The sequence below is a fragment of the Osmerus eperlanus genome, chromosome 26, assembly GCF_963692335.1.
Source record: "Osmerus eperlanus chromosome 26, fOsmEpe2.1, whole genome shotgun sequence".
Taxonomy (NCBI): domain Eukaryota; kingdom Metazoa; phylum Chordata; class Actinopteri; order Osmeriformes; family Osmeridae; genus Osmerus; species Osmerus eperlanus.
This window is the reverse complement of record NC_085043.1, coordinates 2,197,251-2,213,369: the sequence shown is the minus strand read 5'-3', so window position 1 is coordinate 2,213,369 and position 16,119 is coordinate 2,197,251. Positions and strand designations below refer to the sequence as shown.

Sequence of the window (16,119 nt, the reverse complement as noted above, 5' to 3'; positions counted from 1 at the left end):
CGGTTGTTGCAGTGTTTTTTTTTTTTACATTTTGCACCCATGCAGTGCATGTTCTGAAATTAAAATAAACATTGCCCTGATGTACACACAGCGTTGTTTAGGTTTTTTTAGTCAGAGAAGCTACGTAGGCAGTGTATTATTATTATTTTTTTCCCGTTACCTCCAACCCCCCGTTTCTTCTAAATTGGCAAGTTGAGATGTTTTGTAAATACGGCCCTGTTGTCTATAGGGATGCACTCTAAAAAGCTTTGTAACCCCACTTGTCACATACAACCCCAATTCCCAAAAAGTTGGGATGTTGTGTTAACCCTTGTGTTATCGTCGGGTCATTCTGACTGGGGCTGAACGATTAATTGCATTTGCGATTAATATCGCGATGGGACATAACGCAATTTTGTAATCGCAAAGGCTGCGATTTTACTTTGGTCACGTGACAGGCGAGAGTAACGCAGTTTGCAGACGAAGGATCAACTTTGCATGCTACACTGTACCTTGACCTGTACGATCATGGCCTCAGGCTTGACAGAACCTGAGACTACAGTCACTTTGCCAATTTTGCCTTTAAAAAAAAAAGATGCTGCGCAGTGTCAAGTGTGTGTGTGGGGGGGGGATTAGGGGGCAGTGGCGGTAAATCACAACTTAAAACATGTTTTCATAAAAATACTAAGATTGATACATGGACATTATAAAAAGATAACTATTGAAATCAGTGTGAACAGATGCGTCTCTCTATCACAACTCAAGTGGTCATATCGTCATAGCTGAATACACAGCTATGACGATAATAACCATAGGCCAACAAAGTTTGACAGTGAGACCACAAAAAAGGCTTTTAACATCAGTGGACCAGAAGTAGTAGTGTGCGGTATTGAAGCATGTCAAGCCTACTTCCTTTTATAAGTGTACTTCTTTTTACGCGGGGGGTATCTGGAGCTGCCCTTCCCGCTATTTTATTCTCAAATACGGGACGATTCCGTATTTTAAGGGACGGGTGGCAACCCTACTAACGTTGCTACCTCACGGCAACACCACCAACCTAATTCGGCCCTAAAAAAAACACCACAAGCCATGTACGATGCATAGCTAAAATTCTGAACACCAGTGTGTCAAATAATCCAAATAACACCCGACAGGATCACTGATCGAAATGTTTCAAAGCCTAACTCAATGTAGCCTACTACAAAATTACTTAAGCAGTAAGCGTTCATCACGAAATATATGATACCCCTCAGTGATACACATACAGTAGAATCACTATGGCTGACGGTGCCATACTGTTTCTGTTAGGCTACTGACTGGATCAGAAATGTTCAGACAGTGTCTCTTTTTCTTTTAAGATTTAACCTTTAGATGCATGAGTTCTAAATATTTCCGACTGTCTCCACAGCGAAAGTTATTTTTCCGAAACGGTAGCTATCTAGCTAGCTTTAGTTAAGAAAGTGCAACTAAAGCTTACATTTCTAGTTTAGCTTTGATTTACCAAAATATTTTCCATGAGGTAGGCTACAGGCGTTATGTTCGCCTTTGTTTTTCTGAACTTTGTGTTATTTTTCTGACTGGAAATCAGTAGGCTAGTATATATCTATATTAATAATACATCATAATAATCGCATAATAAATCGCAATTGCAAATTAATCGCGATTATCTTTTTCCCCGAAATCGTTCATCCCTAATTTTGACCCATCAGTCATTGTGACCCACCATCGTATTGCGACAACTTTACCGCATACAAAAACAAAGTGAGGAATTTTCTTTTAACCGTCGGGCTGTCTCAGACCCCCCACATTGCGAAGGTTAAAAGAAAATGCTATTTATTTGTTTTTGTATTGGGTAAAATTGGGTAAACACAACGATGGTTCGTTGTGAACCTTTGGGTCATGTGACCCGAAGGCAGCACAAGGGTTAAATAAAGAATACAATGATTTGCAAATCTCAGAACCCCATATGTTATTCACAATATAACATAAAAAACATATCAAATGTTTAAACTAATGAAATGTACCATTTTAAGGAAATAATACGGTAATTTTGAATTTGATGGCAGCAACACGTCTCAAAGAAGTTATGACATGGCCATGTTTACCACTCTGTAGCATCCCCTCTTCTTTTAATAACAGTCTGTATGGGAACTGAGGAGTCCAGTTGTGGGAGAGAAATGTCGTCCCTTTCATGTCTGATACAGGATTCTTGCTGCTCAACGGTCCTGGGTCTTCTTTGTCATATTTTTTGTTACATGATCCACCAACTGTTTTTAACTGGTGAAAGGTCTGGAATGCAGGCAGGCCAGTTTAGCACCCAGACTATTCTACTATGAAGCCATGCTGTTGTAACAGATGCAGTATGTGATTTAGCATTGTCTTGCTGAAATATACAAGGCCTCCCCTGAAAAAGATGTCACCTGGATGGAAGCAAATGTTGCTCTAAAACCTGTATATATCTTTCAGCATTGGTGGTGCCTTTTCAGATGTGCAACTGCCCAATGCACCCCCATATCATCAGAGATTCAGGCTTTTGAACTGAGCGTTGATAAACCGGATGGTCCCTCTCCTCTTTAGTCCAGAGGATGCAGCATCCATGGTTTCCAAAAATAATTTCACATTTCAATTTGTCTGACCACAGAACAGTTTTCCCAGTTTTCCTCAGTCCATTTTAAATGATCTTTAGAATCAGAATCAGAATGGGTTTTATTTGCCATGAAAGTTTGCACAGACAAGGAATTTGCTTTGGCAGGAAGGTGCAAACATTAAACATATAGGAATCTAAAATTTAAATATGAGGACTAACTATACTAAGGGTACATAACTAGCAGTACTAAGTGGAATTAGAATTAAAATAACCTATACAATAAAATATAAAATAAAATATAAGTTGCAGTAATTTACAATATAAAAATACAAATATTACAAAAAATACAAATGGTACAAGATTGTGTAGTGCAGTGCAAAAAGCTGTGTGTTTTAAGGACATTGAGTCATGAAGTCAGTTTGAACCCTTGGCCTTGTTGAAGAGGCCAACAGCGGAAGGGAAGAAACTGTTTTTGTGGGGTGTGGTATTGGTCCTGATGGACCGCAGCCTTCTGCCGGAGGGGAGTGACTGAAACGGAGTGACCAGGGTGGGAGGAGTCGGCCACAATCTTCCTCGCTCGCCTCAGGGTCCTCGAAGTGTGCAGGTCCTCGAGGGCAGGCAGATTGCAGCCAATCACCTTCTCAGCAGTGCGGATGATACGCTGCAGCCTGCTCTTGTCCTTGGCAGTGGCAGCAGCGTACCAGATGGTGATGGAGGTCAGGATGGACTCAATGATGGCTGTGTAGAAGTGCACCATCATTGTCTTTGGCAGGTTGAATTTCTTCAGCTGCCGTAGGAAGTACATCCTCTGTTGTGCTTTCTTGGTGAGGGAGCTGATGTTCAGTTCCCACTTGAGGTCCTGGGAGAGGATAGTGCCCAGGAAGCGGAAGGACTCCACAGTGTTGACTGGGGAGTCGCACAGGGTGATGGGGGTGAGTGGGGCTGTATTCTTCCTGAAGTCCACAACCATCTCCACTGTCTTAAGAGCATTGAGCTCTAGGTTGATCTGGCTGCACCAGGTCACCAGGTTGGCCGCTTCCCACCTATAATCAGACTCGTCTCCACCAGAGATGAGCCCAATGAGGGTGGTGTCGTCCGCAAACTTCAGGAGTTTGACGGACGGATGACGAGGTGCAGCTGTTGGTGTACAGGGAGAAGAGCAGAGGAGAAAGGACGCAGCCCTGAAGATATCCAGTGCTGATGGACTGGGAGTCAGAGACTTGTGTTCCCAGCTTAATGCACTGCTTCCTGTCAGACAGGAAGTCTGTGATCCACCTGCAGGTGGAATCAGGCACGTTCAGCTGGGAGAGCTTGTCCTGAAGCAGGGCGGGGATGATGGTATTGAAGGCAGAGCTGAAGTCCACAAACAGGATCCTGGCATAGGATGCTGGGGAGTCCAGGTGCTGTAGGGTGAAGTGGAGGGCCATGTTAACTGCATCATCCACAGACCTGTTGGCTCTGTAGGCAAACTGCAGGGGGTCCAGTAGAGGGTCCAGGTGTGCCAGCACCAGGCGCTCGAAAGACTTCACTACCACAGAGGTCAGGGCGACGGGTCTGTATGTCATTATGTCCTGTTGGCCTCCAATTGTCTTTCAAATCTGCAGTAGAACTCATTCAGGTCGTTGGCCAGGCGAGAGTCGTTAGTGGAGTGGGGGGCTCTGGGCTTGAAGTTGGTAATCTGCCTGACCCCTCTCCAGACAGAAGCAGAGTCGTTTGCAGAGAATTGGTTTTTTAGTCTCTCGGGAGTACAGTCGTTTAGCCTCCTTCACCGCCTTGCTAAACCTGTTCTTCGACTCCTTGAAACTGTCTCTGTCCCCACTCCTAAACGCGGCCTCTTTCTCTGACCTCAACCTTCTGAGTTTAGCTGTAAACCAGGGTTTGTCGTTGTTGTAGCTGACCCTGGTGCATGTTGGTATACAGCAGTCCTCACAGAAGCTGATGTATGATGTCACAGCCTCTGTGAGTCTGTGTCATCCAGACTATTGGTAGCAGTCGTGAACATGTCCCAGTCAGTGCAGTCCAAGCACGCCCGCAGATCCTCCATAGCTTCACTGGTCCACTGTTTCGATGTCCTCACAGCAGGCTTACAGCGCTTTAGCTCCTGCCTGTATGCAGGAATCAGGTGGACCATGGCGTGGTCAGAGTGACCCAGTGCTGCTCGGGGGCCACATGGTATGCTTTTGCTGATTGAAGAGTAGCAGTGATCCAAGGTGTTTCCTTCTCTGGTAGAGCATTTGATGAATTGTCTGTATTTGGGGAGTTCTTGAGTGAGATTGCCTTTGTTAAAGTCGCCTAGCACAATAACCAAGGAATCTGGATTTTCATGCTCCACACTCAGTATCTGGCTGGCGAGCACAAGTTGAGCCTCGTTGACGCTAGCCTGCGGAGGCATGTAGACACCAACCAGAATGAATGATGCAAACTCACGTGGCGAGTAAAAAGATCTACAGTTAATAAAAAATGATTCCAGATCAGGAGAACAGTGCTGCAGAATCACTGTCACATCTTCACACCAGCCACTGTTAATGTAAAAACAAATACCACCGCCTTTCGTTTTGCCAGAAAACACAGGGTCACGATCCGCTCTCAGCAGTTTGAAACCTGCTAGCTGTAGCGCAGAGTCTGAGATCAGTTCACTCAGCCATGTCTCCGTAAAGCACAAAACGGAAGATGAATGAAAGTCTCTGTTTTTCCACACCAGTAGCTGAAGTTCATCCAGTTTGTTGCTCAGTGAACGCACGTTGGAGAGAAATATCCCCGGTAACGCTGTGCGTGCTCCACGCTGACAGAGTCGCACCAGTGCACCGGCTCGTTTGCCTCTCCTACGACGCTTCGCTGCTAGGACAAAGCCGAGGGTGGCTTTGACTATAATTCCCACTAATTCTGCCGCTGGAAGCAGAAAAGTGGGAAATAAATCCACAGGAGTTGTAGTCCTGATGTTTAGAAGTACTTCTCGTTAGAGAACCCCGGAAATCTTGGCAGAACACTGAATTAACAGACAAAACGAGACAAAAAAGAGCGCACATAACGACTGAGGCAGCCTTCATTGGCGCTATCTTGGATCTTCAAGAGCCCAGAGAAGAAAGCAGTGTTTCTGGATCATGTTCACATATGGCTTCTTCATTGCATTATAGTGTTTTAACCTACATTTGTGGATGGCACGGCAAACTGTGTTCACAGACAATGAGTTCTGGAGGTTTTCTGAGCCCATGCAATGATTTCCGTTACAGAATCATATCTGCTTTTTATGCCTGAAGATAACAGGCATGCAGTATTTATTTCCCCCCTTACACATATTTCTCCAGATTCTTAGAATAATTGTATCATATTATGTACTGTAGATGATGAGATATTCAAAGTCTTTGCAATTTTACGTTGAGGAACATTATTTTGAAATGGTTCCACAATATGGAGGTTTTTGCAGATTGGTGAACCTCTGCTCATCTTTACTTCCGAGAGACTACCTCTCTAAGATACCTTTTATTAACCCAATCATGTTACTAACCTGTTTGCAATTAAACAATTAATAGTTAGTTGCAAAATGTTCCTCCAGCTGTTTATTTTTTGTAACACTTTCTTTTATTGCCCCTGTCCCAACTTTGAGTTGAAAATTCCAAATTACCTTATTTTTTCTTTAAAATTGTACATTTCTTAAGTTTAAACATGTTCTATATTTTCAATGATCTATTGTGAATGACATGAGTTTGAGATTTGCAAATCATTGCATTCTACAACCACAATTTTTGGGGAATTGGGGTTGTATTTACCTTTTCAAAGTTCAGGTTTATTTGCTGAGGACAAAAATATACAATGAGACTACACATCCACATCTATTTTGTGTGAAACAGCAATGCAACAGGAAACACCTGATCAATTAGAAACACCTATAAGCCAAATATCACATAAAATTGGGGGAATTGAACTTTAAAAGCACTGTAATTCTTAGTTGGTGAATGTATCTTATTAGCATATGTACTAAATTGATAGCCATAATGGTAATTTAAACTTGTCTGTCCTTACACTTATAGCAGACACTGTACCAGTCAAATATTTGAGCACACCATGTTCAACATTGTAGAATAAAACTAATATATAAAAAACTGATTGAACTGATTAACATATATTTTTTATTTGAGCGTCTCCAAAGTAACCACCCTTTGCCTTGATGACAGGAGTCATGGGAGTCAGGTGGCTGAGCGGTTAGGGAGTCGGGCTAGTAATCTGAAGGTTACCGGTTCGATTCCCGGCTCTGCAATATGACGTTGTGTCCCTGGGCAAGGCACTTCACCCACTTGCCTTGGGGGGAATGTCCCTGTACTTACTGTAAGTCGCTCTGGATAAGAGCGTCTGCTAAATGACTAAATGTAAATGTAGCTTGTAGTAATGCAGCTTCATGAGGTTTAGTTTTCTAATATGAAATGTCGATATTAACAATTAACATTAATAATGTTAATAATTGAATGACTGCTTTTTCATATTGAACTACCAAATTCATTCTTTATCAAATATGTCATATATTTCTTCTGAATTATCTTAGTTACCATTTAAGTTTTTGGTTTTGAACTGCCTTACTGGCCAAAGGCTGACCGGAAGACTTTTGAAACACTCAAGGCCGAAATATGCTTCTGCGTCTCCGTATGGGCGGGCGCACGGATACGGACGGATAGACTTCGTTTATGGTTCTCCGTAGGCTGTGGGTGCTGAAAACAATTAACCGCCAGAAGAGCAGATGGCGCAACGGTTTTTTGTAAGTCGTCGTCGAGTGTTTATTTACCTAGGTTATCGAGAAGTCGGAGCAAATTTACAAATGAGCCGTTTCATCAATAAAATACGCACATTTTCAGCAACTACACTGCCCATTTCTCATCACATTTTAATTCAGATGCAAAAACGCAGAAACATATATCGGCCTTAACCCTTAATGGTGCGTTCACACTGCAGCGGAGCGGGCGGCGCGGGGCGTCGGCTTCCAATTCATTTTCAATGAAACCAGGCGTTGACGCTCGCGTAGGGCATTGTGGGAAGGCGAGCGGAGCGGAGCGTTGCAAGTTGGATTTTCTCAACTTTATGTAAATGAGGAGCGTGAAAACGCTAGCGTTGGCCAATCGGATTGGTTTCTTGTTTCTTGTAACGTAGCAACTGTTGGTCATGGTAAACATTTCTAGGTTTTACAATTTCAAGATGGAGGAGAAACTTATCGTATGTGTCTGCACACCTAGTTCTGTTCAGAACAAAGTTACGTAATGTGACAAGCCTGAATTTAAAGATTACATTAAACTAATAATGCATGGTGCAGGGTTGCCGACGTTGTCAGTGTCCCTAGTGTGTTTTTATACTTTTACATTCAGTCTGGTCACATTACGTGACTGTTCTGTGACACTGCTAGCTTGCTAGCCCAGCCTACAAACGACTGGTTGAGTGACCGGTGGCGTAACGTGTATTCTACTGTAATCTTGCACTAGTAAAAAGTATTTTTACACAAAGGTTGTGTAAAAGTGGTATTTTGATCGATATTGTGAGTACATGAACCTAAGTCTGCACGCTTGGTCATGACTACAACAGTGACCTTAGAGAACTACAACTGTATTAACCTTTCTAACACGCCCCCGAGCGTGGTGTACTGTAGGAAGGCAAGCGGTGCAGAGCGTTAAAAAACGCTGCAGTGTGAACGCACTGTAAAGGCTTATATATGCTTCTGCGTTTTTCGAAAAACGGACACATGGGAACGCCCTCTTCTCCGAGGAACGCCCTCTACGAGCTCTCCGTCAGCCCTCGGAGAGCCCCGGAGAGCTCGACGTGCACCTCCTGAATTTTCTAACTATCCGTTGTGAGCGACGGAGAGCTACGAAGACCCCCTTGGCTGTGATTGGTCAGTATTAAGAATCGCTTGTGTCAGGGGCGGGGTTGCCGGGATAAACAGGACGAACAGAATCCTTTGACCGCCATTGCTGTAAGTTTTCACAATTCATATTTCAGCTAAACAGTACATGTAAATCAGCATCTGAATTAAAATGTGACGAGAAATGGGCAGTGTCGTTGCTGAAAATGTGCGTATTTTATTGATGAAACGGCTAATTTGTAAATTTGCTCCGACTTCTCGATAACCTAGGTAAATAAACACTCCACGACGATTTACAAAAAACCGTTGCGCCACCTACTCTTCTGGCGGTGAATTGTTTTCAGCACCCACAGCCTACGGAGAACCATAAACGCAGTCTATCCATGCGTATCCGTGCGCCCGCCCATCAGTAAACGGAGACGCAGAAGCATATTGCGGCCTTAAGGCAGGGGTGGGGAACCTTTTTTCTGCCAAGGGCCATTTGGATATTTATAAAATCAATCGGGGGGCCGTACAGAACTATCAACTTAAAAATGTGCCTGCTATATTTGGTAAAACATATAATTAACTCACCCCTAATGTGATGGCTGGAACTGCTTCTCTTTGGTGAGGTTTGTGATGTTAACTGGCAGGGCCGTTTGCAGCCTGCTTTGACTGGGGGTGCAGTGAACATTTCTGGGGGGGTATCATTACGGAAAGGGATCTTATTTTTTTTTATATTGCTACAATGTTTTAGACTGATTATCGATCCGAGTCTTTGATTTGCTAGAAAGGAATTCCACACTTAATGAGAGCGCGCAGAGCACACAAGTGGAATTTTTTGGTACATTGGTACGTGACGCTGGGCGCCTCCACGGTCCTCCTCCACATATTAAAATAGTGCTGCTGCCAACGAATAATGCACCTAATAATATGGTGCCTGCCAGTACCATGGCTGGCCGGACCAAATGTGGACCGGACGTTCCCCACCCCTGCCTTAAGGATTATAGAACGTTTTGGAAATCTTAAAGCATAACATACATTTTAAAAATATTTTAAAACTAAATAAATTAAAACTATATAGGTACTGTTAGGCTGAAGTCCTGTATGTGAATCTACCAGAGGTGTGGAATCAAGTCTCAAACTTGATTGACTCGACTTAACAAAAAAGACTCAACTTTGACTTTAACCCTTGTGGGTCATTCTGACCCATCAGTCATTGTGACCCACCGTCGTATTGCAACAACTTTACCGCATACAAAAACAAAGTGAAGCATTTTCTTTTAACTGTCGGGCTGTCTCAGACCCCCCACATCGCGAAGTTAAAATAAAATGCTTTTTATTTGTTTTTGTATTGGGTAAAGTTGTCGCAACACAATTGCAATCACAACGATGGTTCGTTGTGAATCTTCGGGTCATGTGGATTTGAGACTTTTGACTTGAAAATACTTGATACTTTTCTCGCAAGCCCAAAGATTGAAAGTGTGCCCCAAAATTAATTTCCCTCCATTTCCTGAATCAACCATCGTTTAAATTAACGTAACAATTTTTTGTAAGAGTTCATGATTTGTGTAAATTCCAGATATTATTACACTGTTAAGATTTCATTATTTGGTGAAGAGCTCAATGTGACTTAAACTCAAAGTTTAGGACTTGATTTGGGACTTGACTCAGGACTTGCCTGCCCTGACTTGGGACTTAAGTATGAAGACTTGAGACTAAGGCCGAATCCCAATACTCTGTCTTACCCCTACCCCTTGCCCCTAGCCCTTACTTTTTCACGTTCACGTGAGAGTGAGTGGTGTCCCAATACTCTTTTTGATCGAGGGGTAGGGCTAAGACGAAGGGGTATACACCCCTTAAAACCAAGTGTTTTCGGGAGCTTACTTGAAACCTAGGGGTATGTGAATCCTGCTCAATCTGCAACAATGGCAGACAGATCATCCAGAGTCCCATGAATGTAATATTTTCGGCTTAAATAATTTATTAAAAAATGATGAGTCTTGTTTTGTGCTCTACACAGTCCTGTACATATGTATTTGCAACCATTTTCTTCATTGAAACGTTTTTAAAAATCACTAGTTTGCTACGCTAACGTTACATTGCTGATTTGAACAACAGTCCCGCATTTCTCAGATTAGCCTTGAATGGACTCCATGCATGTCTACAGTTTTAACTAAACTCCATTAGCGGCGAATTTAGTTTGATATCAGTGCATAACACTACTTGCTTTGGAGACATCGATATACGTGACCGTAACCAGGTGGTGTCTCATTTCATAGGGCTATGTAGCCTTTACCCCTCAGTTTCGAGGGCTAAGGGCTAGGGGTAAACTAAGGGCTAGGGGTAAGGGTAAGACAGAGTATTGGGATTTGGCCTCACTTGTGTTTTTCAAAACAACTAGTGCACACTGCCTGTGATGCAGTCAGTGAAACAGACAGATTCCTTGAATTATATAGTGCAGTGCCCGTGATGCAGCTGGTGATGACATTTCTTCTCAGTGGTTTTGGTACCTATATTTTTCAGATCACAATTGAAATTCTCTGTCATCTCTGAAGTACTTGTTCAACCTCCACATCTACTCTAGTAAAATTGCCAATGCTGTGGTAGCCTATATTCATGCAAATGATTATGTAGCTTTTATTTGTCTGCTGTTTCCTACGTTATAAATTGCTTATGTTATGTTGATCAAAATGTACTATATTGGTTCTCTTGTTAAATTGTCTTACCAGCACAAACATTCTTAACATTCACCATACAGCGCTTGTACATTTGCAATGTGCTGGCAGTTTTTACATCAGTAAACACATTATAACAATTCACTGATCTATATAGGCTATCTGAAAGTATATCCACCTTATATTGTCGTTCTGTTCACTAGCCAGCCCCTTTTGAAAGCAACTGACTATCGGTTGTAAGAGCGAATTTTCCTACTTTCCTTGCTTAGTTTCATTTCATTGCGAACGCCTTTGTTAATCGCATTAGTTCAATCGCGGTAGGCTACTTAGGTTTTGACATCAGTAAACACAGTTATGTAACAAAATTCACTGATACCGAAAATATATCCACTTTATATTGCTGTTCTGTTCGCTAGCCAGCCCCTTTTGAAAGCACCTGATTTTCGGTTATAAAGGTGAATTCGCTTCTAAATAACGACAGAATTTCCCTCTTTTCCTTGCTACGCTTAGTTTCATTTCATTGCGAATGCCTTTATCTAATTGCGGTAGCCTACTTCATTGGGTGTGCTTTGCCTTCGGCAAGGGCACAACCTTTGTTCTCTCACATATATATTATTATTATTATTCTTTTTGCCCCCCTAAAACTCAGTCAATATTTGGCCTACATAGACAAAGTAGGTGTCAAATGTTTCGTCTTGGTAGCGATTGAGTTGCTTCTATTGGAATTTACGTTCCGTTGCAAGGTTTAGGCTGAAGTTACGTTTTTGTGGCGAAAAGTGAAGCTAACGGTGGCTAATTTGCTAGCCACAGTCACTGACGTTACTAACGTCACGAAAACACGCGTGACTACCTTTGGCAGAACATTCGTTTCGCATCTGTTAACTTGGGGGATAGCTAGGCTAACTATAGCTTTACTGCAAGGCAGCTGCAGAAACGCCACAAGCAAAGAGGCCAGGGTGATAACTATTTACTCATTTTACTTTGTGATATGACACACAATTGTCATGTGTAATGTACAGTATAAGCTGATATTATTAAGGAAGTACATCTACTTTCGGAAACAGTAGTCTACTATTTCACTGAAGTATTAGCATCATGACATTAGCCTGTGTTGCCCGGGCAACACATACTACAGTGGTCTATGATGTAGCGTTATCTGTTTTCAATCGTTAAAATAAACATTCCTCACATATACATTTTCGTTGTAGGGTTTATTCTGACATTAGTAAACGATTTGTTGGTGAAATTACCATTACGTGTGGTTTCAAACCAGTGTAGCTCACTGCAACGCTGTAGCTTACGTGAGACACACTACAAAAACATCTACACTACACAGCTGTTTAGGAAGTCAAACGGCGACAGAACATGTTCGGCACTCCCCTTACTTAAATCAAAAGTCTATCTAACTACTAACCTGAACTTCATTGCCACAGCCTAAACTTTGTCAATCTGTTCATGAAAATAATTAATTTCAGCCTAAACCGTACAACGGAACGTTAAATCCAATTCAACCAACGCAATCGCTACCAAGACGAACACAGCAGTAGTCTAGTACTGTACCGTAGTAGTACAATTTACCGGGGCAGCTTCTCCACACAGGGCTATATCGCATTTTGCGTTGTTACTGACAATGATCGCTACCAGTGAGCTTTTTATGAATGAGCGATTTTCCACTAAATAAATGTCAAGCTTATTTACGTTTTGGGGGGCATATTTTCAGTTAGCAGATGGTACTGTTTGAATCGCGATTCCATCTTCTACTGCCGGGTAACGTCGTAGAATAATCTTCAAAGGGGGTTCTTTATTAATGAATGAATGCAATGAGTAGGCTAAATGCCTGAAAATATCATGAGAAGGGAAAAACTTAAAATGACGTTTAAGTCATAGAGATTAGGTCAATTTTTACACCGGTCTGCCCAATTTATTTGTTTTGTTTCAACGATGAGGCTGCCTCTTGCAGGGGAAATAAGACATCTATTTCATTCTACACTTCACTCGTATTTTCAGTTGTAAATGAGCAGCAAAAAAAAAAATGCTTTTAAATCTATGTCATCTTTATAAATAATAAGTATGCATTTTTATATAAAATATACAGAAATATCAGTTGTAAAAATGTCATTCAAAAACGGACCCCTGTGCAACCGACGCAAGCAAGCACACCCTACAATTTCCCCAGAAATTGTACCCTCTCTAGTTGAAAATGCTTTTGTTAATCGCATTAGTTCAATTGCCGTAGTTTACTGTTACCGTTGGATTATAAAAAGGACACCTGCAAAATATTAACTTTCCAGTGCCCTGTTCTCGAGTCAACATTTTCCTAGGAAACTCCCTGCAGACCAGAGGACCAGAGTGTAGGGGTTGTGACGCGGAGAGCAAGCCAAGCTGCAGCGAATTATTTTTCATTATTTTTCATTATTTGATTATCAGAACGCACCGAACAACATCGATCCCGGCACTGCACTCCGTTGGGTTATAGGACCTATGCAGAATATGAACTTTGCAGAATGTCCGGTTCTTTAGTTGAGTGTGAGAAACTAAACCCATTCAAATTTAAACTCACACACAGATTTCTGTCATTATTCGAGACAGGACTCCCACCTCTGGTGTCTACACAGTACACACATAAGAGACTCTTCTCTTCAGAAGATATGTAATATTTTACTATTGCCTATGTCTAAGGCCAATCATAGAGTGCTGCATTAAACACTTGATATTTATATAGTTGTTCAGTATTGGGTCGATTATTATGATCAGTATGGTTTTAAAATTACTACTGTTATGGGAAATATATCATAATAATTAGGCTGTTCCAAATGACTATCTGGATTGCATAGAATTGTGTCAATTGATCAAGTTAGTTAAAAAGTTAAAATACTGCCCCCCAAAAAAGAATGACTAGAAACATGATGTTGGCTGTAATATATTATTCAGTAACAAAAATGTATTTTTGTTTAAATATACCGATTTAAAATAGTTAAACCGTGAAAATATTTCTAAACCTAATTAAATACAACATTTCAATGAATTGTAAAAAAAACATTCACAAAATAACTTGATGAATAAACAGAATACTCTACTACTACCAATAATATTAAGAGATAGACATAATTATTTGTCAATACTTCATTTGTTATCCAATTTGTCTTGACTATTTTAAGGAATACTACATACTGCAATTCGTTTTGACATTTTCAATAAAATGTATAGTCATGCACATGAATTCACATAAGTCATGTTTCTTTGACATGTTTCTGTCTAAAATTCTTCCCTTACAGTTCCTTCAATCTGAATATGACCAGTACTGAAGTCTCAGTGCAACTTGGATAGGATTGAACAGAGATTTCACCCCAATACATCGATCTTTGCTCAGACTTCTGTTAACTTCTCATCAAGACAGTACTTTCTCTAATATCCATCAACGTTGTCATCTGACCTCCATTGTGTCATCTTTTTGATAGACCTGCTTGTGCTTTGTGTACTCAACTACTCTCTAAGCATCTGGAAGAGATACAAACCCTTTTAATCGGGTTGGCCTACAATGTCAATGTCTTTGATACCTCCTTGAAGGGAATTCCATTGTTATTTTAAGTTTAGGTTAATTTCTTACACAGGTTCTCATTTATTTTACATGTATCTTCTCACTCCCTTAATGTTGGATGAAGTCAATGCAAGTTATCCATAATTTAAATGATGATTATGAATAAGTATTTATTATGATTGTTATTATTCATTGTAGTGGCAGAATTGAGCAGAAACATGTCTAATAATCTGACATGATGTATTGAATAGAAAATATTTAAGACACTAAATAATAAACTTTAGACACTCTGTAAGCAGTTTGGCTTATCTGTTATAACCTCCATACATAATTTTATATTCTGTATTTATGTGCCTTATGTACATAATTTAATGTACATTAAGCAAATATTTTTACATAAAATATATTTTAAAACTATCTATATTTGAAAAGGGACATTTACATTTAGCAGACGCTCTTATCCAGAGCGACTTACAGTAAGTACAGGGACATTCCCCCCGAAGCAAGTAGGGTGAAATTGCCCAAGGACACAACGTCAATTGACACGGCCGGGAATCGAACTGGCAACCTTCAGATTACTAGCCCGACTCCCTCACCGCTCAGCCATCTGACTCCCGGACCTTTTGAAGTGTTTGGATACGAAATACGTGGATACGTGTTTGGATACGAAACCAGTGTGTTTATATTCATTATGTTTTTGATTGTACATTATTTTTGTCCTGGGTGAACTACACATCACGTATGTTGATCAAAGTTTTGACTGTCAGCAAGATGGTGTTGGGCTTTAGCCAGCCCCTGACCTAGATAGGAAATACGAGTCAAGTCATAGCATGGGTGTGTGTATAAAGACACAAAATAAAAGTAAGAATGAATACCTTTCTTGTGTGGGGACCAATGTTTGCGTATGTGAGTGTCTGTTATAAAGGGATATGTATGAATTGTAAAGTATTGTATACATCATAAATGTGAGTGGAACATTGTAGGTCCACAAAGATTTATTTTGTCTGCCTAAGTTGAAACAAATGTACAGTAATGCCCTTTTCTATGCAACGCGCTACATTGACATTTTGTTCTGTTTGACAACACTAAAATCTCAAAATATTGTAAGGTGGAAAGTATGTTGTGGAAAATAAAAGTCTTGCTTGCAAAAGTACTCAATGCCAACACAATATGTGATAGAGCAACCTTTCCCTGCAATAGCAGCTTTCGGGATAAGGATGTACCAGTTTTACAGTGTCAGAGATTTTTGTCTTCACAGATATTCTCCAGGTTGTTTAGGTTGGTTGAACAATGCTGGAGGACCACCATTTTCAAATAATAACACACATTTAATGGGATAAATACCAGAACTAACTGTAGGACATTCACCTTTCTGAGCCTTTTTTGTTGATCTGGAGAGAAGACTGTCAAACAGTATTAACAATAAGACGACTGGACCAGTCTCCCAGACAGTTTAGTGTTTTCAAAAGCAAATGACTGTTTGAATGTATACATGAATTAATACATGTCTATCAGTCCA

General features: G+C 40.9%; 1 protein-coding gene across 3 annotated transcripts in view; it reads left to right on the top strand.

Annotated features, from left to right (window-relative positions):
- The window catches only part of cdc14ab (cell division cycle 14Ab), a 154,738-nt gene extending 139,261 nt beyond the window's left edge, over positions 1-15,477 (top strand). For all 3 annotated transcript variants that reach the window (XM_062452673.1, XM_062452672.1, XM_062452671.1), the window contains one exon: positions 14,338-15,477. In XM_062452673.1, the coding sequence (XP_062308657.1) occupies positions 14,338-14,389 (52 nt within the window). In that variant the 3' untranslated portion in view covers positions 14,390-15,477. The remainder of the gene's footprint in view (positions 1-14,337) is intronic.
- Positions 15,478-16,119: the final 642 nt, after the last annotated feature.